This window comes from Xenopus laevis, chromosome 9_10S (assembly GCF_017654675.1).
Source record: "Xenopus laevis strain J_2021 chromosome 9_10S, Xenopus_laevis_v10.1, whole genome shotgun sequence".
In the NCBI taxonomy this organism is placed as follows: domain Eukaryota; kingdom Metazoa; phylum Chordata; class Amphibia; order Anura; family Pipidae; genus Xenopus; species Xenopus laevis.
Window position 1 is genome coordinate 44,338,331 of NC_054388.1, and position 24,703 is coordinate 44,363,033.

A 24,703-nucleotide genomic window follows, 5' to 3' on the forward strand; every position below is an offset into this window, starting at 1 on the left:
ATCTTCTCGTCTGTCTCTGCCCTACACGTATGAATTCATTTATAGGGGCCCGAGTCTTTCACAGTGTGTCTGGGAGTTGTTATCTTGTAGATAAGAGAGTGCATTATACACATACATATTCACACTCTCTAATGTGTTAAAGGGTTTGGGGATGGGACAGAGATAGAATTGCAGAGCTTTGTGCTCACAGCCATTATATCCTGTTAGAAAGCACTATTGTGTGTTTGATTGGGAGCCCTGTGGATTTATGGCCGTCATGGTATGAATATTCTGCATACCATAACTGAATATTTTGACATCGTCTCCCAGTGTTTAATGAACATACTTACTGATCCTCTATGGGCCAGTATGGGCCTAGGAACATCAATGGGCCTCTTAAGGAGAGTAAGAGCACTTAGGAAGTCTCCGAGATACAAGCTGATAGACACCAGGCCAGGGACTGGCTTCTGTTATTTGTTGATTCATGCAGGAATAAGCACAGAGACGGGCCTCAGGTGGGTCTTGGCATCCAAGATCCTTTTTTTCCGATGCCTCATTTCTTCTTGTGTCCCTCTGAACTGGCCACTGTAATCCTGTCTGTGCAGTTCCATATTATACACAGGCCTGATGGGAGGGTTGGGGTAGAGAGGAGCTTCAGAGGCAATGCTGGTACAAGGGTCTGGGCCAGGCATGGTTTCTCTAAAAAAGACCAACTCAGGAGTGTGAGTCAGTGTATGATCCTTGTCTTTGCAATCACAGCAGCTCTCACTGAAGTATGCAGATAAGTAGGGTTCCTGTTCAAAATACCCTATGTCAATATGTGATTATAATGCCTATGTGCAGACTCCCAGCTCCCTGGCTCTTGGTGGCAATTGTAACATTTTTAACTCAATGGCACCTACAGGGTCTCTGGTAGCTTATGCCAATACTGTATGTAATAATGTACCGGGCTGTATATTTGGTCTTGAGATCGCCCAAACCTCCGTCACCAAGATGACTTATTCATATAATCTTTGCCACATTCCCCTGGTGTTGTGTTCCTTATCAGCCTGGTCGGGAGCATATTTTCTTCCTGCATTGATGGGAAACTAGAGATATTATATTTAAATACACATTCTTGCTTATTCATGGGCTTATCTCAGCACCGGTATTAGTGCTCATATCAGTACAAAGCGTGTTCATATCTAGAACCAACAGTAATTTATCGACAGATTATTGGCTGACAAGCTGGCCCAGCTGCTCATTCATCTGAGTATTTGAAATCTGCTGCTTTTTACTCCTTATCGCTACATGTCTGCAACTATTATTTGGGGACTTTATAACCTACAATCTCTTTTTGAGCAGGGAGATTGATTTGGTAGCTGACAGGCACAAGGGGAGATTCCGCAAACATTCCATTGATTGGAGCAACACAAGCAGGCACTATTCTTATTTCCTTTCCCTTGTATTTTGCCCTCTGCAAGATGCTGTTTCTTCTGCCATGTGTATTCCCCTGTACAATAGGGATACTGTCTTGTGAAAACATGTTTTTTTTTTCTTTTTCAAAATGCATCAGTTAATAGTGCTGCTCCAGCAGACTTCTGTACTGATAATCCGTTTTTCAAAAGAGCAAACGGATTTTTTGATATTTAATTTTGAAATCTGACATGGGGCTAGACTTATTGTCAGTTTCCCAGATGCCCCCAGTCATGTGACTTCTGCTCTGATAAACTTCAATCACTCTTTACTGCTGCACTTTAAATTGGAGTGGTATCACCCCCCCTCCCTTCTCCCCCTCAGCAGCCTATTAGCAGAACAATGGGAAGATAACCAGATACAAGTTTCCTGGTAGATATAAGAACAGCACTCAGTAGTGAGAAGGGCTAAAAGGAGTCAAAAAGCCCTTCACTAGCAATTTACATGCAAAGTCAAGCCCAACCAGGTTCGGTTTCCCATTTTGCTACTCTCCAAAGTCCTACTCCTCAGAAGCCATGTTCCAATATCTTGCACTGATGAGATCTAACAAGATCGAAACAGGCTGTCTGCAAGTTTGGATATATGGCTCTGAACCATTAGGCTGTATCTTTGCTATAAACCAGCGGTTCTGTACGCATAGTTGGCCAAAGGGACATAAAGGAATGATTTGCATGTCTCGCCCATGATGCCTAATGGGAGAATCAAAACTCTTATATTGGTGCTGTGTGTATGGCACGAGACAAGTAAATACCTTCTGATTTCAGAAGGCTTCACTTTGCACTCTCAAGCACTGGCTCTTTCTGAAAGCACATGACCAGGCAAAATGACCTGAGACTGTCTATACACCAGTACTAAAAAAATACACTTGTTGGGTTAGGAAACATTTTTTACATGGTAGAGTCCGTTATTTGCCGTGTAACCAGTGTAATTTAGAAAGAAAAACTACACCATAAAAATCATGACAGAATCCCTTAAGCACAATTCAGCAGGAACAGCCCCCTAAGTTTGCTCATAGCTATATGAAAGGTGATTGTGACCTGGAGCAAGACTCCTCATTTCACAAGTTCTGATCTTCTTGAGTTCTAATAAGTTAGAACTCAAGATTTGCATCATCGTTCTTTAAGTTAACTTTTAGTTCAGTATGTTATAGAATGGATAATTGTAAGCAAATTTTAATTTGGCCTTTATTTGTTTTTAAGTTTTTGAATTATTATTCTTTCCAGGTTTCAGACAGACCCCATCTAAAAATCAAGTACTCTGTAAGGCTGCAAATGTATTGTTATTGCAATTTTTTATTGCTCCTCTTTCTATTCAGGCTCTTTCCCATTCATAGTCCAGAAACTTATTCAAATGTAATACATGGTTGCTAGGGTAATTTGGATACATTTACACTGAACATTGCATTACTGCCATGTTATCTGTGCCTTCCAGCATCTCCAGGTGAACATTTGCACATTTTGACCACACCCTGAGTTTTCCAGGTCATGCCAAGATCTGCCCAATTGTGGTCACTCCCCTTCTCATGAACAATACAGTGTTAGGAAGGCAGAATCCATAATATGTTTCCATGCTGGAAGCAGTGTTCTCAGACTCCACATAGAGGGAGCACTAAATTCTTCCTCTATGACTTTACATGGAGGCGACTTGAATCTTTGTGCTCAGACTCTACATAAAGAGAGCCCTGAATTCTTCCACTGAGACTCTACAGAGAGAGCCCTGAAGTCTTCTGCTGAGAATCTATATATAGAGATAGAGTCCTGAATTCTCCCACTCAGACTTTACATAAAGAGCCCTGAATTCTTCCACTGAGACTGTACATACAGGGAGTCCTGAATACTTTTGCTCAGACTCTGCATAGAGAGGAGAGCCTGGAATACTCCCATTCTGGCTCTACATAGAAGGAGCCCTGAATCCTCCTACTGATACTTTACCTAGAGAGCTCTGAATACGTCCTCTCAGACTCTACATAGAGAGCCCTGAAGTCTTCTGCTGAGAATCTATATATAGAGAGAGTCCGAATTCTCCCTCTCAAACTTTACATAAAGAGCCCTGAATTATTCCACTGGACTCTACATAGAGAGCCCTGAAGTCTTCTGCTTAGAATCTATATAGAGTCCTGAATTCTCCCACTCAAAGTTCCTGAATATGTGTGCTCTACATATGTGTGCTCTACATAGAGAGGAGAGCCTGGAATAGTCCCATTCTTACTCTACATAAAAGGAACCCTGAATCCTCCTACTCATACTCTACCTAGAGAGCTCTTAATATTTCCTCTCTATTTTCTTTACATAGAGAGAGACCCAAATCCTTTAATAAAGTGGGAAAAGTGCAACTATGAGCAGTTGTTAAGTGCATCCAGCATATTAGATATATTATTCAGCCTGTAAAACCATTCTTTGTGCAAATGGAAAACTTCATGGACCAATTTGTTTTGTCTGAATGACTCTAGCTAATATGTAGAGTGCTGTGATTTTAGTTTGACAGTCATGAATGTGAAAGCATTTGCAGCACTTTGGCTATTGCTGTACTTGGACATTCCATGTCATTCTCTCAGCAAACCTTGTCGGATCTTCTGCATGCCTTTAGCTCAACAACTCCATATCTTTCATCGGTTTTAGCCCCTCATGTGCTCCCCTGTCTTCACTCCTGCTGTGCAGTAAGTCAAACACTAACCAAGAAGGCTATGTTTTTGTACATCAATCCCTGGCTCATGCAAAGTCAGGTGGAGAATAGCCTGAGTAGTGAGAATGTTTTGGATCCAACCTCACATATACGACATGGCTATAAATGGCTTCCTCGTAATAACCCATATATAACGTATATATATAATTTTAAAAAAACAATGATCCCCACTGCATTGGGATAAATCCTTTGAATGGTCATGGAGACTGCACGTGCGCTCCTCTGTGTATTCAGAACATTTTCATTCTGGATGGGAGTTTTGGTCACATTTTTCAGGATGCTCAACATAGTGATATATAAACCAACAGGTGCCAGGTGTGTGGGCAGGCCAGACATAAGGTTTTGCATTGTAACCCCTTACTAAGGATATCCTATGTCTCCTGAAGGGGCCGAAGTGTTACTTTATCATTAAGAAACATACAATCGCCTATTTAAGAACACATACTCAAAATCCCTCCGGATTAATGTGTTTTCCTTTCCTTTAGCAGTCCTGCCGGGGAGCGCTGCAATTCTCTCACTTTCTCTCCCCCCCAGCCTTCTCAAATATCTCTGTTTTGCAGTCCAGATGTAGCAAGTTATATAATAAACTTCTCCAAAGCTGCAGAGATCTAACATTCTGAACTTCAAATCTCTCCCATCCCCAAAAAAATATTTTCTTTTCCAGATGGCTGTTTTCTTTTCATCCCTCTAAGCAGGCTTTGGTGTCAAACCTACTGAGGGCTTTCTCTTGCAAAGGGTCGATTGATCTAGATTACCTTTTGTGTCCTATTCACGTGGTCACCATTGTGGCTTCTCAGAGAATCGCCTTTTGTTGTTATACCCAGCAAACCTTGTATCTCTTTTATTCTTAGTTAGTCACCGGAGGACACTGTTGAGCCTATTAACAAATGCCTCTTCAGAGCAATCATGGCTGCTCCCATTGAGCTGAACCAAAACATATAATCCACGTACGCAATATATAATATGTGTTTCTGAAGATTTATAGAAAAATATAGTAGGGATAATTTACCATTAGGAAGGCAAAGTGCAGAATAAAAGGCACAATTCACCACTTTACACCGTGCCTTCCTGGATAAATGAATTGCTGCAGGTCTCTGTTGACAGTTCACTTGTGACCCCAAGAATATTATGGTTCCTTGTTTGGTGGTGTGGTGTTTATGAGGGATGCATGGAGGGGGGGGGAGACATCCAGTCCACTATATATCCCCCTAACTTGCATGTCATTTAGAGGCCTAAGACAGTAATCAGAGGTGTACACATGCTGGAATGGGATTCTGTACTGCGATTGCAAGGGACCAGAGAAGGAATGGGAGCACACTGATGTCTTGAGTGGGGAAAAATTTTATTTGGGTGGGGAGGGCCATGAGCAGAGTCCAGCTTGCCACCCATTCATGACTTGCCAACATTTTTTTAGCTGGCCTAAACCTGCCCAACCTGCAACTTCCATTGGGTTCCAGGTCGGCCCATGCAACACTCTTAGAAACTGCTTAAGGAAGGACTATTTTTAACATTGTAACTAATGATGAGAACCGGCCTGACTTTTTCATTTCAGATTCTCAGTGCTGAAGTGTCATTTTATAGCAGCGTTGTGCAACTGTTAGTGACTATGGCCAGCTGTGTAGTCTATGCAAAGTGATGTGGTTTCCTCTTGGCTCGACTCAAGGGATCTGCTCTGCCAAACCATAAGGGGTCAGTCCTGCACACGGCTTTGCGGTGTAATCGGATAGGTATAGATTGGTAGCTGCCCTTGGCATGGGAAGGGTAAATTGGGAGTGAAAGAGAAAGGGTTTTTATGGCAAAGCTGAACCTGGTGAGCAGGTATGACTTTGTGTGCTTTGCACTCTTGCTTGTGTTTGCACAGAGGAATTAATGAGCTTAATGAAGCCATTTACTGGATCCTTTATTTTTTCTCACTTGCCCTATGCTGCTATTTATACCCCCCCCCCCCCCAGAGCATCCAATTGGAATGCACATTGAGAGGTCACCACGGAGATGCTATCTCCTTCAGCCAATAAATCACTGGCCTCGACCATTGTTTGGCAAATGATGAGTAATCCGAAGAGAGCGGTCCCACACTTTCCCCTTTGAAGTTCTGTGTTTGTCTCATGTCCTGTTGGAAGAGGCTATGACTTCTCAGTTAGGAGTTGTTAGTCCGAGTATCAAGAAATGTTCTGTAAATATACTCATTAATATGGATAAAGAAATTCTATTGTCCTGTCCAATTACTGACTGCTTTATCACAGGGAAATACAACTGTAAAAGTGGGGGTTATACAAAGTGATAGCAGTAATAACTTGGAGCTAGTCCAAATAATAACTTGAAACTAGTTGAATTTTCACAATTTGGATCTTCTGGTCAGAAGATGAAAAGCAGTTCAGGGGATATTTAGGGTAAGTCCACACTGGGCGTTATGGGGAGATTTGGTCGCCTGGCGACTAATCGCTTTGTTTTTGCAGCGACCAATCTCCCCAAACGTCTTCCCTGACTCTGCGCCGGCTAAAATGAAAAAACGCGGCGATTCATTTTCCGAAGTCGCCCGAACCCAAAAGCCCTGTGTGGCCTGACCCTTATACTGAAAGTATCCAAAGCTGAGCCAGAGCCTCAGGCAACAGGTCGCCTCTTGTGTTACACAATTATAGGAAATCTGAGAGTCTTCCTTGCAGATCCTTCAAGTTTTGTAAACTAATTTTCAGGCGGAACCCTCTGGCCCGGTGCCTCTGTTTGCTTACTGTGACACGTTAGGTCAGAGGGCATGGACTTTAGCATTAAGGAGCCATAATGACATCAACACTGAGTTGCAGTGGTCACCCTCACCGAAACACACCGCAAAAACACACACACACACACACTTCTCTGATGTCCCAGAACCTTGCAACATTAAACTGTACCTGGTCCCTGCACCTGCCCAACCATTCCCCTTTCATACTAATTGCACACAATTTATTTACTGTCTGTTACATTAATGGTTATCTCACATCTATACACCAGCCTCTTCCACTACTGTCTCGTTCTACATTGTTTTTATTGGTCTTTAGTTCTGTTAATGTGTAACTATCCCCCCTCCTAAACATCAGCTCCAAACCATACAAATGTATATATAAAGGTATACCCTAATACTTTACTCTCTAAGGGAATATGGCAACTCCCACCTTTATGTAATTACAAATATACAGAGAAGCAATGTTCTGGACACACACTAATCTATAACCTCATACTGTTCTTTCTTACAACAAACAATATGGAACATGGAAACAATATGGCACCTTCTACCCATACATATAAATACAAATATACAGAGGAGGAATGTTCTGGGCACACAGTAAGCTCTACGCTCATACAGTACTGTCTAAGGAAAACAACATGGCAGCTCCTGCTCATGTATAGATACAAATATACAGGGAGCCCCTATTGCTGGTAGCACTGTGTCTATGTTGCATGGCAGACAGGGGGTGTCCCAGCGCTGAGCAGAGAAGCCACAGTCACTTTGTTATTTACACATTTCTCTGATCACACTAAGTGCTATTGACGCAGGTTTTGAGGGGAGGGAGTGCGGATAATTTCCCACTGGGAATTCACAGCAAGTTATTACCTGGCAGGAGCAGAAGGAACAAAATTGAGCAGTAGTCATTTTGTAAAATATTAGTATTTTTGTTCCAGATGATTTCACATTAAACCAGTAGGTTTCTAAGGCCATAAAATCACCAAAGAAAAATGTAGCGTCATTGGGTTTTGTTGCTATCTCCAATGCATCTAGCAAAACACGTGCTATCGTATTGTTTTCCCTTTGAATTTTTTCCTTTGCCAATCTTTTCCACAGTTCCTCCATCATCAAATGGATCATCAAATCAAGACACAATTATAGATCAGTGCCACAGGCTATGGAAAAAAAAATAACCGAACCTAGCTCAATATTTTTAATATTCAGTGCAGTCACGAAAGTGTTACAGCGCTAATCTGTGTGTCTTGAACCATAGAAAGTCTATGCACAGATTTTTCTTGTGTGCTCTAAAGTACTATAGTGATTTCTCCAAAATAAAATAAAAATTATAATTGAGTCAAACAAGTTGCTTGTAGTGCTTGCTTCAAAAGTTAAAATGAATTAAAATAAGGTGCAATGGTGTTTTCTTCAATCAGTAAAACTAAGCATGTGGCTTCTCCACTCTCTGGTGGGACTGGCAAGATTCCTGTTTTCAAAACAGCATATCAATATCAACTCCAGATTATTCCCTTTTCTGTAAAGACATTAAAAAGCAGGGACAGCGTACATAGTGTAATTTGCCTTTGTTTTTAAAAAGGTTTTAAAACATATTGCACTTACATAAGTCACACTTCTAAGCGCATATCAAACAATCCAGTAGCTGCTCTGAGACTTGCTGCATGTGCTGGGGCTGATTTTATATTGTCCTCCCTCTCCCATTGAGGCTTTGCCCCAGTGCTATGGGTCAGTGCAGAGTCTATTTGTGAGAATACAAATAGTGGTAATGCAGTGGAACCACCAACTCTGTTCCCATGAAGGTATTTATAGGATCACAGTCAGTCATAAGCTTGTCAGTAAAGGGTGTAGGGGCAGATCAAGGTGACCTATTCCTTTCTGGTTTCTGTAGGATTCTCTTTGCAGGTGATTGCCCAAGAAAGTGGTTATCCCTGTCTGTTCACGAATCCAGCAGGCATAAAAGTTCCATCTTCCAACTCACCATGTGGGCCAGAGCATGTGAAGAAGAGCCACAGCTCTTCCTCACTTCTGCCATCTGGTTATTTGGGCTGTCCTGGCTGGAATAAAAGAAAACTGTCCCTACTATCTGTGACCTGAAGCACAGTATCGATTCATTTGGCCCATGGACTGATTGGTTGGATACCGTACAAGAACGGGTGGTGGAACAATGTGGACTTGTTGGTGTTAAATACAAGAGAAACCAGAACGCTAACCAAGCTTTACAGTTGCCCTGTATTCATGATTTGCTGTATAAACAGTACCAAACCATTGTGAGTTGTTCCTGCTTTCTCAGTGGCTGTCTCTGTCTCCTGTATCCGCTGTATCCGCCATCCTAGCAGAGCTGTCATCAACGTGTCAGTCTGGCTGGTGTGAGTGACCACTCCCATTAGGGACTTTTGATTTGAATACATCCAGACATCGACCCGCCGAGTCTGTGCTACGTCTTTCTCTGCAAAAGGTTAAAATCTCCTTGTGCATATTCAGTGTAAGAGAAAGTTTATTTGGTAGGAAGTAATTCCCCAAAAGTGCTGTAAAATCTAAATAAGAATTATTGGCAGGTCAGGACTTGCTTTATTTGCTTATGCTTACAGTAGTCATGTTATATGGAGGAGTATAATATTATTATTTTCTCTACTAGACGTTTTTGTCCTCGCCTCCTGGCTCAACCGTGCACACTAAACCTAGAATTTTGAAGGGCCAGGTATAAGGAATGTACATTTGGGTTGGGTGGAATTCATCTGATTTCAAGAAGAATGAAAACAATGAATGTTTGATTTGTGTAATGAGTTGTTAGATTATCAGTGGTTACACAGTGTTATCACCGGCTTTGTGAAATATGGAGTGGGGGCCCTAACCTCTAGGAAAGGTTTCCCTTTGAGTCAGGGCTTTGCCGTATCTCCAGCATCTTTGTGTGAGGTGTATTGATTTGGAAGACTGGTACAACTGACAGGTTGGGAGTGTGAGAAGAGACGCATTCCATCGTTGGTGGACATTGTTTATAAAGTTCATAAACAAATAGTCTGGAGTTAGCATTCCCTAACCTCTTCCCCTGCTGGACATGTCACCCGAGGGATATTGGGGGCCTTGGGTGAACTGGGACTTTTTATAGTATCTTTAAATTGTATATGGTTTAAGGATAGAACAAACAGGGCTTTAGAAACAAGCTGTTATTCTGTTTTAATGTGTTCTTGGGATGCTTTGATTTTATGGTAAAATACTCACAGCATTATCACCTTCCATCGAATGGGAACATGTTTGTGTCAATCTTGTGCTACATGTATTTATTTACACCCTTGGTTTATCTCTACTGAGATGGAAAGTCCCACATGGCACCCAAATGCCAATAAAATCACATCATTCAGGGAGATGGAGTACAAACAACTGGTGGAATCCGAGAAAGAGATGTATTGGTGTGTGCAGAGGAATTAAGCAACAGATCTTACATGGATAATCAAATCTCGAGTGCAGCCTGGATGTGGACACAGGGTGCTCTAAGTGTTCCTTGCTTAGAAAGTATGGATCTAATCCTCTCAGATCCCTGCAGCTCCAGAATAAATGTCACATTAAAGAGGTTAATTAGGCCTGTGACATACAGATAGGAAGCTTATTAAAGGTATGAATCAATGCTTAGCTCCACTCCCTAACTTGCCCATTCCATTGAGGGTGGCTGAATAGTGATAGCTTTTTAACATGAGTGAACGTTTAGAATATCAACTAGTACCTGGGAGCGGTAATAGGGGTATTAGTGTGGCTTGGCCAGGAGCATAGTGTAGATTCATGTTGGAATGTTTGGCCAAATGCAATTAGTTACATGTTTTATATCAGGCCATCGGTGGCCTGTGTTTATCACTTGAAATTATCAAAATGGATACAGGTCAGTCAGAGGTAGTTTGCTTGTGTAGCCATTTTTATTGCCCTAGGATAGGACTTTTATACATAGGACTGCACGTGAGTCTTGGGGATTCACTGCCTATAGATATTGCATATTTGCATAGCCGGGCAAAGATGTAGGTGCGCGGGGCTAGGATACCCAAAGCAAGCCACCTGCCATCATTTTCCACCACCCCCCACCTAACCGCCACCTCAGTCCATTTCCACTGCAGAGGGCAGAGAAAGTATGTGCCTAGGGTCCCAGTGCCCAGACCACCAACATTGCACCAAAGGCACGTGTTTCTTCTACCTACCTCTAGTTCCAATAAAACCAGCTTCCCTGTGAGAACAAACTCAGAAATATCATGACTTATGGCTTAAGTCATCTCTGGCCCTCAGCCATTTGATGATTTTTGCTCCTCCATATTTAAAAGGAAGGTTCAACTACCCATCATGCAGTTGTCTCCATTGTGCATCATTGTGACCATCATGTAGTGGGCAGTTTTGTTATCGTCATCACGTGGTGCCCATTGTTGTTCCAGATAAAGCCTTGGGTCAGTTGGTGTTGCTATTTTAAGGGTTTAAGCACACAGCTGACGAGGAAACTTTGGTCGGCTTCAGAAATCGAATCGCCACGAGTGCATTGGCGCTGGCTTTTTGCCATTACAGCAGGCAGGGGGAAGGCAGTTCGGGGAGATTGTCACCAGGTGACTAAATCTCCCCGAATCTGCCCGTGTGCTTGAACCCTAAAGAATGAGTTTTAGTTTGTTTAGATAGAGAACCCCTTTATCAGCAACAAACAAACGCCACAAAAGAGTCTATAGCCACCATAAACCGACATCCCCTGGCATTAGTCAGAGTATTCTGTGGCCTTTATAAAAAACTCTGCTTTTGATGTGGTAGATTGTGTTTGCTGTGTCATTAGTATCCCTTGTAATTGTCGTGTCCTGTCCCTCTTTCATCCTGAGGTGTTAATGTAGCAAAGTGTGCAATTAGTCAGGTTAGAACAACACTGGTAATTAGAGCAAGCATTTAGCCTGTAAGTACACAGAGCCAGGAGACAGGCCATAAAGCAACTATCCCCATAGAGATCCAGTCTGTTTTACCTGCACAATATAGTCATTTTCTTTGTGATTACCTGGGGAACATTAACTGCAAAAACAGGAAACAGTAAATAAAGGACCTTCACTGTAATTCCAGTAATATGCACACAGTGGTAATTGAAGGAGAACTACCCCCCCCCCGTACCACGCACCACACAAGTAAATACCCCATAACCGGTAATTACCCCTTGTTGCAGAGTAAATGCAGCTGAGCTCACGGGGGTGATCTTCGGTGATCTCAGTAAGGAAGCTCCGTTTTGGCACATGCGCGGTTTGAGCACTTCCCTGGCTCGCTACAACTGCGCATGCGCTGAAAGTGATGAAAATTACCAAAGCGCCAGAAGATGACCCGAAGATTACCGAAGTGGCTAAAGATGCCCCCCCTATTGAGGGTAGGGGTTTTTATTAGAAAGAGGGTTTTGTTCTCCTTTAATGATGGTTCAAGATCTGGAAAGGGAATTGCATCAATGGATTCTGATCCCATAGCATTTTTAATTTTGCCCATAAACATGCCTGATAAGATATCTGCCCGATCCACTGTAAGATATTGGCTGGGAGAGCTTGAGTTAAGCATCATAATGATCCAGTACTGACTAGGTATTGAGAAGCCAAGTTAACAACTGATATTTGCCTATACTGTATATGACTACCTTAATATGTGTAGATAAAATCTGTGGGTGCAACCAAACATTTATATAAAGATGTTGTCACTTGTGCAAAAGAACCTGGACACCTCCAACTCCACCCATTCCATAACTAAAAGCCATTATACCCAAAGACCAATTACTTTTTAAAGAAATCATTAAGCAGCTGTAAATTTCTTTTTGGGCCAGTAGGCTAATGATGAAAGAAGAGGCTTCCATCGCCCTAGACTTGCTGGAAGCACTGGTAATAGCGCTGGTAATTGTTCTGCTGTAAGTTCTCTGCTAGAACCTGTTGGAGCAGCTGCTTTTCTTCTAGATTCACCAACATGTGGCCTGTCTCTCCCTCTCCTCCTTGGTTACTGGGAGCAACTGAACGTTTCAGTCAATGGAAAAGCAGTATATATGCTCAGTATTCATTTTCATGAAGGTTCTTTGTTGTGACAATTGCATTGAGCAAGTTATTGTGTCGATAATTCCTTGTGGAGGTGACGGGAGATCAAATAAACCTGTCCTTCCTTCATTATCATCTCTTGGTTACATTTCATAGAGGCTCTTGTCTCCCTCCCTTGTGTGTTTACCTTACTCTGGCTTTCTGCCTTTTCATCTGGCTGCTCCTCTATCACACATTCATCCACACGTATCGTGTCGGATTAGGCAGCCTCATTAGGAGGCAAAGTAGCGTGCTGCCCCACCAAAATGGAACTTTTGACGTCAAATTATTTGCCTTCGAGCAGAGCTTCTGAATCCTCAGGAATCACTGTTTTCTTGAGCTCTCATAACATCTGCTCATCAGGATTTCTGGACAAATATTTTCAGAGATGTGATGGGACATGCTGAGACACATTTGTTTTGGGAGGGTGCCTTTAATCCCTTTGGTGCATAAAAGAAGGCAGGAGTGCTGATTCTTTTATCACAGAATTCCTATTTTTGTTCCAATCGAAATTTGTAAATGTATCGTGTTTTGTGTATGAGGTACAGTTGCCTTTATTTTCGAAGTGCCGTAGGTGTGTTTTTTTTCCAGCTTTTAATAAACATTTTAGTCAAACAAGGGGCATTTTCACAGTTATCTTTTCATCCTGTGAGTTAAGAAATTATCATATATGTTTAAAAATGTATTTCGCTGTTGGGTGCCACAGCTCATTCTTCATATGCTGTTGTTCCAATTTATGGGCTGTTGATCCAAGCAATGAAACAACAAGGTGGTGACCATATTTGTAGCCACTTGTTTAGTACCACTCCATTTGGCCTTTAGGATAGTTGTTTGGATACCTTAGAGCAGTGGTCCCCAACCTGTAGCTCGTGAGCAACATGTTGCTCTCCAACCCCTTGGATGTTACTCCCAGTGGCCTCAAAGCAGGTGCTTCTTTTTGAATTCCAGGCTTGGAGGCAAATTTTAGTTGTATAAAAACCAGCTGTACTGCCAAACAGAGCCTCAATGTAGGTTGGCAATCCACAGGGGCTACCAAATCACAGCCCCTTATTTGGCACCCGATGAACATTTTTCATGCTAGTGTTGCTCCCCAGCTCCTTTTACTTCTGAATATTGCTCACAGGTTCAAAAGGTTGGGTATCCCTGCCTTAGAGTATCTGTCAGTGTATGGCCACCTTCATTTTTCAAGTTAGACAGCACCAGGCGCTGAGATTTTTCTTAAAAAGCTTTTTTTCAGAGGGCTTTTCTCGGACAGATATACAGCAACGTTTCAGGCTTACAATAGTGTATGGCCACCTTCAGACAAATAACTTTATGGAGAGACTATTAGACTTAAGGTCTGAGTGCCCTAGGGCAGTGATCCTCAACCAGTGTCTCATGAACAACATTTTGCTGCCCAACCCCGTGGATGTTGCTCCCAGTAGCCTCAAAGTAGGTGCTTATTTTTGAATTCCAGGCTTGAAGGCAAGTTTTGTTTGTACAAAAAACAGGTGTTCTGCCAAACAGAGCCTCCTGTAGTCTGCCAGTTCACATAGTGGATACCAAATAGCCAATCACTGCAATTATGTGGCACACCCAGGGATTTTTTTCATGCTTAATTTGCTCCCAATGTCTTTTTACATTTGACTATGGCTCATGGCTAAAAAAGGTTGGGGATCCCCATCCTAGGGTATCCAAATAAAAAGGCAGGGTGACAGTCTGAATGTGAGCTAATTGAGCTTTGATGAATATTAATGGAACAAACAGGGAAGGAGGAACTTGAAGTTGAGTAGTCCAGTAACTCCTGCCTTATAATTGCAGTTTGAGATGCACAGTATCTTAGCTTCTCACAGCACTTTCTCTTCTTTTAATGTCCTTGCAGTTCTTTGAGGTGCCATTTGATTCGAACATGAACAGGACAAAGAACCGGCCGCTGGTGCGAGGACAGATAAGGTAATTCTGCTGCAAAAGCTGCTGTGATGGTCTTACTAGCTTGTGTAGCCAGTCTCAAATATTAGCCCTCTGACTGAATGATTGGATGGCATGGACAATACCCTAAGTGGAACCAACTGCTCTGGAGTGAAAATTACCCCCTATAAAAGCACTGAGCTGCTGGTTCCTAACATTTAATTTTCATGTATCTGTTGGCAACCTTTTTAGGATGCTTACAGTATATAACTGGATGCCATGTGGGGTCTCCTGCTTAGTCTTGTAAACAGGTAGTGAACTTTTTGTAGGGTCATGACATTTGCAAGGCAGCACTGTCCCATTGAGGAATTTGCCAGGCCCTTAGGTATCTGTTTTCTCCTCTAATTGCCCTCCCACCTCTTTCCTCACCCCTGTTTCCTCCCGCCAACCCTCCAGTCCCTGAGTATGGAGATTGTCCCTTGTAATGACTTCTCCATTTATCAAGCAACTTGTCAACAGGTTGTTTAAAGTTCCTTCAAGTGTCAGGGCTCTTGAGTGATAACCAACTAATTCCCATTAGACATTTATTTATTATGAAAGGGAAGGAGTATTTGGGAGGGTTCTAGGGAGATTGCTGGAAGCTTGGCTCCCTTTGTGTGTGTGTGTAGTAGTACAAAGATTAGAGAGATAGGGAACAAAAGTGTGTTGGAAGGAACAGAGAATATCTGGTTAAAGAGGTTATTATATAATCTCACATACATGCTTTGTGGCAGGTCTCTGATATAGAGAGCTGATATAGAGATCTTGGCTTACTTGCCAGTATTGGTAAGTCATTGCTTGGTAGTGATGGGGACCCATTGCCTCCTACAGACACTGCTGTCCTCAATCTGGATAAAAACAATCCAACTCAAAGAATTATCCCTATCATCAGTGGTTCCTGAACAGTGGGTGCTGCTCTTTAATGAGACCTGGCCTGAATGTCATTTAGAGACATATCTGGGTTAAATGCCTTTTTTTCTGACCTAGATGACCTAGGTAAAGGTAAGTTAGTGTAAGATATGGTTTATATCAGTGATTCCCAATCAGTGACTCTTTAGCAACATGTAGCCCACTACCCCCTTAGATGATCCTCTCATTTGGCTCATTTTAATTTGTGAGTTCCAATGGCACTGTACTGGCAAACAGAACCTCCTGCAGGCTGCCCTCTATCTGGCAACCTTCAGGAGTTTTTTTCATGCTTATGTGGTTTCCCAATGCTTTTTGAATTTTAATGTGACTCATAGGTGAAAAGGGTTGGCGTCCCCTGTTTTAGACATTGCTGGAACTAGAGACCTGCAGTGGGTCAGGTACCCACGGTTTACCAGCCAAAACCTGCGGTACCCTGCGAGTTGCAGGTAGAAGTTTCGGGACGCAGGTCGGTGGTTCTCTGAGTTTGCGGGTCTTCTCAATAGCGAGTTTTACTCCTTTCTTTCTGATCACGCCTACTTCTAATGATGTCACTTGCTACCTGGCTGGTTGTTTTTAAAAATTATGGCTGATCCCAAAGTTATTAGTAGGGAAAAAAGATAAATATATAGAAAGGCAACCCTAACTGCAGGTTAGTGAGGATAGTAAGGACAAGTGGCAATGAAAGCATATATTCTATATATTTGGTTTGAATGCAAGCTGAATGCCACGCACCAGCAAAGCTCTTTGTATCTAATAGGTCAGTACCTTGCATGAGGCAATGACACTGGTATTTAAAACTAATAATGGTGTTTTTTATTTTGCAAGCGAGTCCTTACATGGTGCCAGTGTGCAACATTGCACTTGGATGTATTGTCTTTTAGATTTGAGGCCCATTCTTTTGAGGTCCTAGGGCAGGGTGGGGAGAAGTTAATAAATGTAGGAGCAATGCACATGTCCCACCAGGAAGTGGCCGAGATGGAAAGGGTAGAATGGAGACGTCATGGTGCATTTGCCAGAAAAGCTTCTCCATCTGCTCATTGGCCAGGGACACAATACTTGCTTACAGGCTTCCAGTTTTTTATCCTGGTTGGTGGTAAGTTTTATGCTTGCATGGGATATCAGGGCAGGAACCCCACCAGATCCCAAATATAAATCTCAGCACACAAGTGTGTTTGTTTTCCCTGTTTGTCCCCCTTTCCCAGACCATATAAAAGTAGCAGGACTAGCTATTATTTTACTTGCATGCCAGCATCATCCTCAAAGGTGCTGGCATTTTAGTAGGACCTGCACCCTTATATCCTCCACTGTTTCTGGATATGTTTGGATATGTTATTGGGTCCTACAGTGTTGTACAACTTGGAAATATTATTAAAGGAAAACTATACCCCTAAAATGAACATTTAAGCAACAGATAGTTCATATCATAGTAAATGGCATATTAAAGAATCTTACCAAACTGGAATATATATTTAAGTAAATATTGCCCTTTTACATCTCTTGCCTTGAGCCACCATTTCGTGATGGTCTGTGTGCTGTCTCAGAGATCACCTGACCAGAAATACTTCAACTCTAACTGTAACAGGAAGAAGTGTGGAAGCAAAAGACACATCTCTGTCTGTTAATTGGCTCATGTGACCCAACATGTATGGTTTGTTGGTATGTTTGTGAGTACAGTGAATCCTACGATCCCAGGGGGCGGCCCTTATTTTTTAAAATGGCAATTTTCTATTTATGATTACCCAATGGCACATACTACTAGAAAAGTATATTATTTTGAAAATGGTTTATTTACATGAAGCAGGATTTTACATATGAGCTGTTTTATGCAATATCTTTTTATAGAGACCTACATTGTTTGGGGGGTATAGTTTTCCTTTAAAGCAAATATGTGAGCCTCCGCCCCCGGAGGACAAATCTAAGTTTACCTGAACCTGACACTGATATATATTCCAGCTTCCTCTAAGCTTGTAATGGGAGGAGAGAGACCTGGGAGTCAGGATTTCCGAATGTAAAGGAACGCACTGTGGATGCACAATGTCAGTGTCCTAGGTGAATGCAGGTACTGGGAGTTTTCTCCAGCCCCATTGTAACCCAGTGCGGATTTGGAAGCCATCATAATGATATAAAAAACTCATAATTATACATAGTGCTGAACATGAACATAGAGCAGTGGATCCCAGATTGCTGGACTAGACCCCTCTCCCCAAATACCCTTGCAGTTGCCATAGAGTGCCCTGCTATAGAATGCACTGCTATATAGTCTCCTGCCATAGAAAGCTGCTGTACAGAGAAAAGAGGGAAAGGAAAAAACTTACCATGAAATCTCTCAGGAAAGTAGAGAGTGTCAGTGCTGGGGCCACAGGGATTAGTGTGGTTTGTAAGGTAATATAGTAGCACAGGGTCTGTAAGAAGATACACAGTGTAACACAGAGCTGGTCAATCATGAAAGAGATTCACTGTGTTTCTCCTTATTTCCTACTCTTCCAGGTTTAACCCCTTCATTTTTAAATAGAGCAGCTATCAGGGGCTGTGACCTCTACATCCTGCATATTGTGGGAACAGGTTTAACCCCTGAGCTCCCAAAACAGCACACAAGCTATACCCTTGTACCACCTCAGGGAAACGTATAAATACAAATATACAGAGAAGTAATATTCTGTGCACACAATAAGTTATACCCTCATACTGTACTGCCTAAGGGAAAAAATATGACAGCTCCACTCCACATAATAATAAAATATAGAGAGAAGGAATGTTCTGGGCACACAATAAGCTGTACCATCATACTGTACTGTCTCAGGGAAACATAGGTATAAATACAAATATACAGAGAAGTGTTATGTTTTGGGTAGCCGAGGATGAGTAGAGTATAACAGTGCTTTATTAACAGAGTCAGACAGTCATTAAGCAACAGTAAGCTTAAACTCTAACACTCTCAAGCTGCACAGTAACTGACCAGTTTCATGGCAGGTGTAATAAGAGTATCTTTTGCAAAGTATTTCAAGAAAATATCCTTTGGTAGTATAGAAAAAGCTGAACCTGTATCAAGCATCAGGTTAATGGGGTGCCTCTTGTCAGCAGAATCAGTATTGACACTGACAGTGCATATAAACATGTCTGGAATAAATGTACCAACTTTATCAACACTTAATACTGTAACATTTGTAGTAGTGACTTCATGAACATCTTTAGCAGAACTACGGCAGATCTTAGAAAAATGTCCTACCTTTGTGCAGTTGCGGCACCGTTTAGCTTTTGTAGGACATGTAACATACAGTGTGTTGTGTTGAACCACAGTGAAAGCAGTATTTTTTATTTGTATTTACTGCAAGGTTTTGCAGTGTAGGTGAATCCCTTTCCTTAGCACTGTATTATGCCTGTGACTGTGCATTATTAGGCCACAGTGCTGAATTCACAATCTGTACATTCCCAGCAGTTCATTGACTGAGAGTTTTAGCCTCTGCCACTGCTGTTTCAATTTGACTAGCAACTGTAATAGCCTTTGCAAGGGTTAAATCCTGCTCTAGGAGCAGTCTCTCTCTAATGTGAGGTGAGTTTGTTTTTTCCACTATTTGGTCTCTTAGAATCTGTTAGATTCCCAACAGGGGCAACAGGAGGAAGCAGACCCTGCGCCTGCAGGGGGGCCCAGGAGGTATAGGGGCACCACGATGCCCTAATTCATATACAGTTTCAATAGATATTGGTAAAACAAGTCAACAGCTAAAAATTTTGGGGGCCTGAAAAATAATTTGCTGTGGGGCCCAGTAATATCTAGTTACGCCACTGATTCCCAAACTCACAGGTAACAACCAGCTCTCTCAAATCTGCTACAAATTGTTCTGTGGATTCACCATTATGTTGTCCACGTTGGCGGATTTTATATTTTTAAGCAACCACATTTACTCTTGGCACGAAAAAGTTCTTTATAGCAGTAAGAGCAGTTTCATAAGTCTCATCAGGTAATGGTAATGTATAGAATATACGCTGTCCCTCTGCTCCCAGGCAGTGAATAAGTAAAGAATGCTTTCTAGCAGGAGAAATCTCCCCTTGGTCAGCAGCAATAATGTACGTTTCAAACATACGGATCCAAGCAGTAAAAGGTATGGTAGGCTCACAGGATTTGGGAGAAAAAATGCAGGCTGCTAGAAGAGGTAGAATAGACATCCTTGTCGCCATTTGTTATGTTTTGGGTAGCCGAGGATGAGTAGAGTATAACAGTGCTTTATTAGCATAGTCAGACAGCCATTACACAACAGTAGGCTTAAACTCTAACACTCTCAAGCTGTACAGAAAGTCCAGTGTATTTTGTGGTCACAGACTCATTGCTCTTTCCCTTGTCCTTTAAGTGTTTTCTTTACGTAACAAAGTGTCCCGTCACCTCTCTCGATCTTTTTGCCTTGGCCCCTTCAGTGCCTCCTCTCTCCCTAACTGCTCCGTGCCACCATATATACTGCTGCCATTTTCCTTTTAATTAGAAAACGTATCGAGCCAGAGAGATCCACCAGCCATCTCTAATTAAAATGTAAATTGAATTTATAGGCATTGTTTATCATTGCACTGTGCGTTCCTTATCACAGTTAGACGCTGGGCTGTACATACCCGTGATAAAACTTTCTCTGCTCCAGTCGATTTTATGTTAGTCCACTTTTAAATAGCTGCGGCGATAACACATTTCTTCCCATCAGATATATTGCTGCAGAAATTCCTCTGAAAATGCAGAGAATTTAAACCTATAAGTTTTAAGAAAAAAAAGACAACGTTTTAGGTTATGTTCAATTAGCGACTACTGAAGCGCATCTGCTGAATATTCTCCCAAATTCTGACATTTATTTTGAGATGGAAATGCATTATGGGAATGTGCACAGTGGGCAGAGTTAATTATAAGAAGGGAATGCATTATGGGAATGGGTATAGGGGGCAGAGTTAATTATAAGACAGGAATGCATTATGGGAATGGGTACAGAGGGCAGAGTTAATTATAAGAAAGGAATGCATTATGGGAATGAGTACAGAGGGCAGAGTTAATTATAAGAAAGGAATGCATTATGGGAATGGGTACGGGGGGGGCAGGGGTAATTATAAGACATGAATGCCTTATGGGAATGGGTACAGGGGACAGAGTTAAATATAAGAAAGGAATGTAATTATGGGAATGGGTACAGTGGGCAGAGTCAATTATAAGACAGGAATGCATTATGGGAATGGGTACAGTGGGCAGAGTCAATTATAAGACAGGAATGCATTATGGGAATGGGTACAGGGGCAGAGTTAATTATAAGAAGGGAATGCATTATGGGAATGGGTACAGTAAGCAGAGTCAATTATAAGACAGGAATGCATTATGGGAATGGGTACAGGGGGCAGAGTTAATTATAAGACAGGAATGCATTATGGGAATGGGTACAGTGGGCAGAGACAATTATAAGACAGGAATGCATTATGGGAATGGGTACAGTGGGCAGAGTCAATTATAAGACAGGAATGCATTATGGGAATGAGTACATGGGCAGAGTTAATTATAAGACAGGAATCCATTATGGGAATGAGTACAGGGGGCAGAGCTAATTATAAAAAAAGGAATGCATTATGGGAATGGGTACAGAGGGCAGAGTTAATTATAAGAAAGGAATGCATTATGGGAATGGGTACAGAGGGCAGAGTTAATTGTAAGAAAGGAATGCATTATGGGAATGGGTATGGGGGGGGGCAGGGGTAATTATAAGACATGAATGCCTTATGGGAATGGGTACAGGGGACAGAGTTAATTATAAGAAAGGAATGTAATTATGGGAATGGGTACAATGGGCAGAGTCAATTATAAGACAGGAATGCATTATGGGAATGGGTACAGGGGCAGAGTTAATTATAAGAAGGGAATGCATTATGGGAATAGGTACAGTGAGCAGAGTCAATTATAATGCATTATGGGAATGGGTACAGGGGGCAGAGTTAATTATAAGACAGGAATGCATTATGGGAATGGGTACAGTGGGCAGAGTCAATTATAAGACAGGAATGCATTATGGGAATGGGTACAGTGGGCAGAGTCAATTATAAGACAGGAATGCATTATGGGAATGAGTACAGGGGCAGAGTTAATTATAAAAAGGGAATGCATTATGGGAATGGGTACAGGGGGCAGAGTTAATTATAAGACAGAAATGCCTTATGGGAATGGGTACAGTGGGCAGAGATAATTATAAGACAGGAATGCATTATGGGAATGAGTACAGGGGGCAGAGCTAATTATAAAAAAAGGAATGCATTATGGTAATGGGTACAGGGGGCAGAGTTAATAATAAGAAAGGAATGCAATATGGTAATGGGTACAGAGGGCAGAGTTAATTATAAGACAGGAATGCATTATGGGAATGGGTACAGTGGGCAGAGATAATAATAAGAAAGGAATGCAATATGGTAATGGGTACAGAGGGCAGAGTTAATTATAAGACAGGAATGCATTATGGGAATGGGTACAGTGGGCAGAGATAATTATAAAACAGGAATGCATTATGGGAATGGGTGTGGGCAGAGTTAATTATAAGAAGGGAATGCTTTATGGGAACTGGTACAGGGACAGATTTAATTATGGGATTGGAGTTTGTTATTCAAGTAAAGATGATATTAGCATAATTCTAAACCTGGCGCATTTCATGCTCTCTTCTTCATGAATGCTACTTGTACAATGGCCAATAAAAACTGCTGACTCCAGACAGAGCAAGCAGCTTATTGGTCTATGTATTGGGTTCTTTTTGACAGATTCCCTAACCAATATCTTGCTGAAAATCAGTTAATATCTATTGTGCAGGTAGAAAATCCTGTTAGACAAGGAACAAATTCTCATGTTGATGTCACCTTCTCCTGACTAGTTTCCATGTTGCCATTGTATGATCCAGTTCTTGTTCTAAGGACCATCCATCACATTGATTTGGCCCAGCACACAGGTAGCCACATTGGGCAAAGCGGGCCTTTGAGGAAAAGCATGAAACACCCTGGCTAAGACCCAGCTTAGGGGTGATATGTGGTCTGTCCCATTGGTGTACTCTAAAGGCACCACTATTGGGCTGTCCATCTACTTCTTTACATGTTAGCAGAATACTGGTATGATTGAACCTCCCCAACATCTAGGAGCTCCAGCTGATTCCTCTGTGGGGTTCCCAACTTGTTCCAGGAAACTGGACTAAAACAGACTCCTCAAGATACAAGTATGGATTTCAAACTAGAGTTCAGCCAACTGTCCCATCCCTCTGGGAAACCCCATGTACAGTAATATAATGGAAAGATATCCCTTCAGTGCGTGGCACACGAGTGAATATATCACTTCCCAAATGCTGAAGAGCCGGTTGAATGACCCTTTAATCCAAGTGTGGGGCAGCGAGCAGGTGTCACATGAAAGGTGGGTCAAAGCCTTGGGCTGTCTCATGTTACAGGTCATGGAGTGCAGAGCCAAACTGTAAAACTGTGTAGGTTTGAGGCTCGGAAGTCATAGCCTGTCTACTGTTCCCCAAATATCAGCAACCGGATGGATTGCAGCCCTCCCCGGGAGTTTGTATGAGACAGGAGTGGGCAGTGCCACCCTGTTATACACATTACAGCAGCTGCCACAGCTTTGCTTGGTACTTTAATCCTTTGCAGTGGGTGAAGCCAATGTGAAACACACCAGCCTTCCTGCTCTCCAGGAACATTCGCCAGCCTCCCTGCCCACCACGGATCAAATGCAACGCCCCCCCTTTGGCTCTGATCTGGGTATCGGTGTCGGACTATTATATCGCTTGCCCCCTTTCATGTCATGATGGATTTTGGTTGCTGAACTATAACAATGTTATTAATGTCTATACTGGAAACCTGATCTAAAGGGAGGGAGAGGAGACTTTTTTGCAGGGAAACTTTCAGTATAATAAGGGGGGTGATCGAAGGGGTTAAATGCTATGCTGTGTAACAGAATGTTATTTCTCTGCAGTTCTGATTTGATATTGTTTGTACAAAGGATTAGCGTTGATTGAATGAGAAAAATCCCATCTCTCTATTTACTGCCCAGTTCTCTTTCTATTGTGACTGTCCTTTTAATGTTACCCTTTACCCCCATCCGCCATATACTGTAGATCGTTGTGATCTCTGTGTGTTTGTGAGTCAGTCTCCTGAAACATGCCACCTACTGTACCCATTATACTGTACCAGCCCTGCTATACCAATCTTTCTGTGCCAGCCATGCTATACAAACATTCTACCCACTAGGTGCTGGTAAAATTAGTAACCATGTTATTCTTGTCTCTTTGCAGCCCACTAATGGCCGTCTCCTTTGCTGCAGCCTGTGCTATCCCAGGGATCTCCTTGTTGACATTTGCCGTTAACCCCCTGACTGGGGCCCTGGGGGCCTTCAATATCTTCCTGTATACGTGCTGTTACACACCCATGAAGCGGCTCAGCATTGCTAATACATGGGTGGGTGCTGTGGTGGGTGCCCTTCCTCCAGTTATGGGCTGGACAGCGGCTACTGGGAGCCTGGATGCTGGTAAGTGGCTCTGTTGTGGTACTGAACTTTCTGCCATCTGAAGGCCCATTGCACAGATTGGGCATTTGTTCTTTTCAATTATGTGGCACCTGCTGTAAAAAAAAAAAATAAAAAAGGCCCATTCACTGTCACATACTTCAGGTTGTTTTCCTCTGGTACATTAATCAGTGTCACCCTATTTCCCCCCCCCCCTCCATCCTCATCTCCCCATTCCCATCTCCCCATTCCCATCTCTCCATCCTAATCTCCCCATCCTCATTTCCCATCCTCATCTTCCCATCCTCATCTTCCCATCCTCATCCCTCCCTCCTCATCCCTCCCTCCTCATCCCTCCCTCCTCAACCCCCCATCCTCATTCTCATCCCCCCCATCCTCAACCCTCCATCCTCAACCCTCCATCCTCAACCCTCCATCCTCAACCCCCCATCCTCATTCTCATCCCCCATCCTCATATCCTCATCTCCCCCATCCTCACCTCCC

The 24,703-nt window shown here is 42.4% G+C and overlaps 1 protein-coding gene across 1 annotated transcript in view; it reads left to right on the top strand.

Moving 5' to 3' along the window:
* The window catches only part of cox10.S (cytochrome c oxidase assembly factor heme A:farnesyltransferase COX10 S homeolog), a 51,389-nt gene that overhangs the window by 23,043 nt on the left and 3,643 nt on the right, over positions 1-24,703 (top strand). The window contains exons 5-6 of the mRNA XM_018238574.2: positions 14,738-14,808; positions 23,991-24,223. Of these exons, the coding sequence (XP_018094063.1) occupies positions 14,738-14,808; positions 23,991-24,223 (304 nt within the window). The remainder of the gene's footprint in view (positions 1-14,737; positions 14,809-23,990; positions 24,224-24,703) is intronic.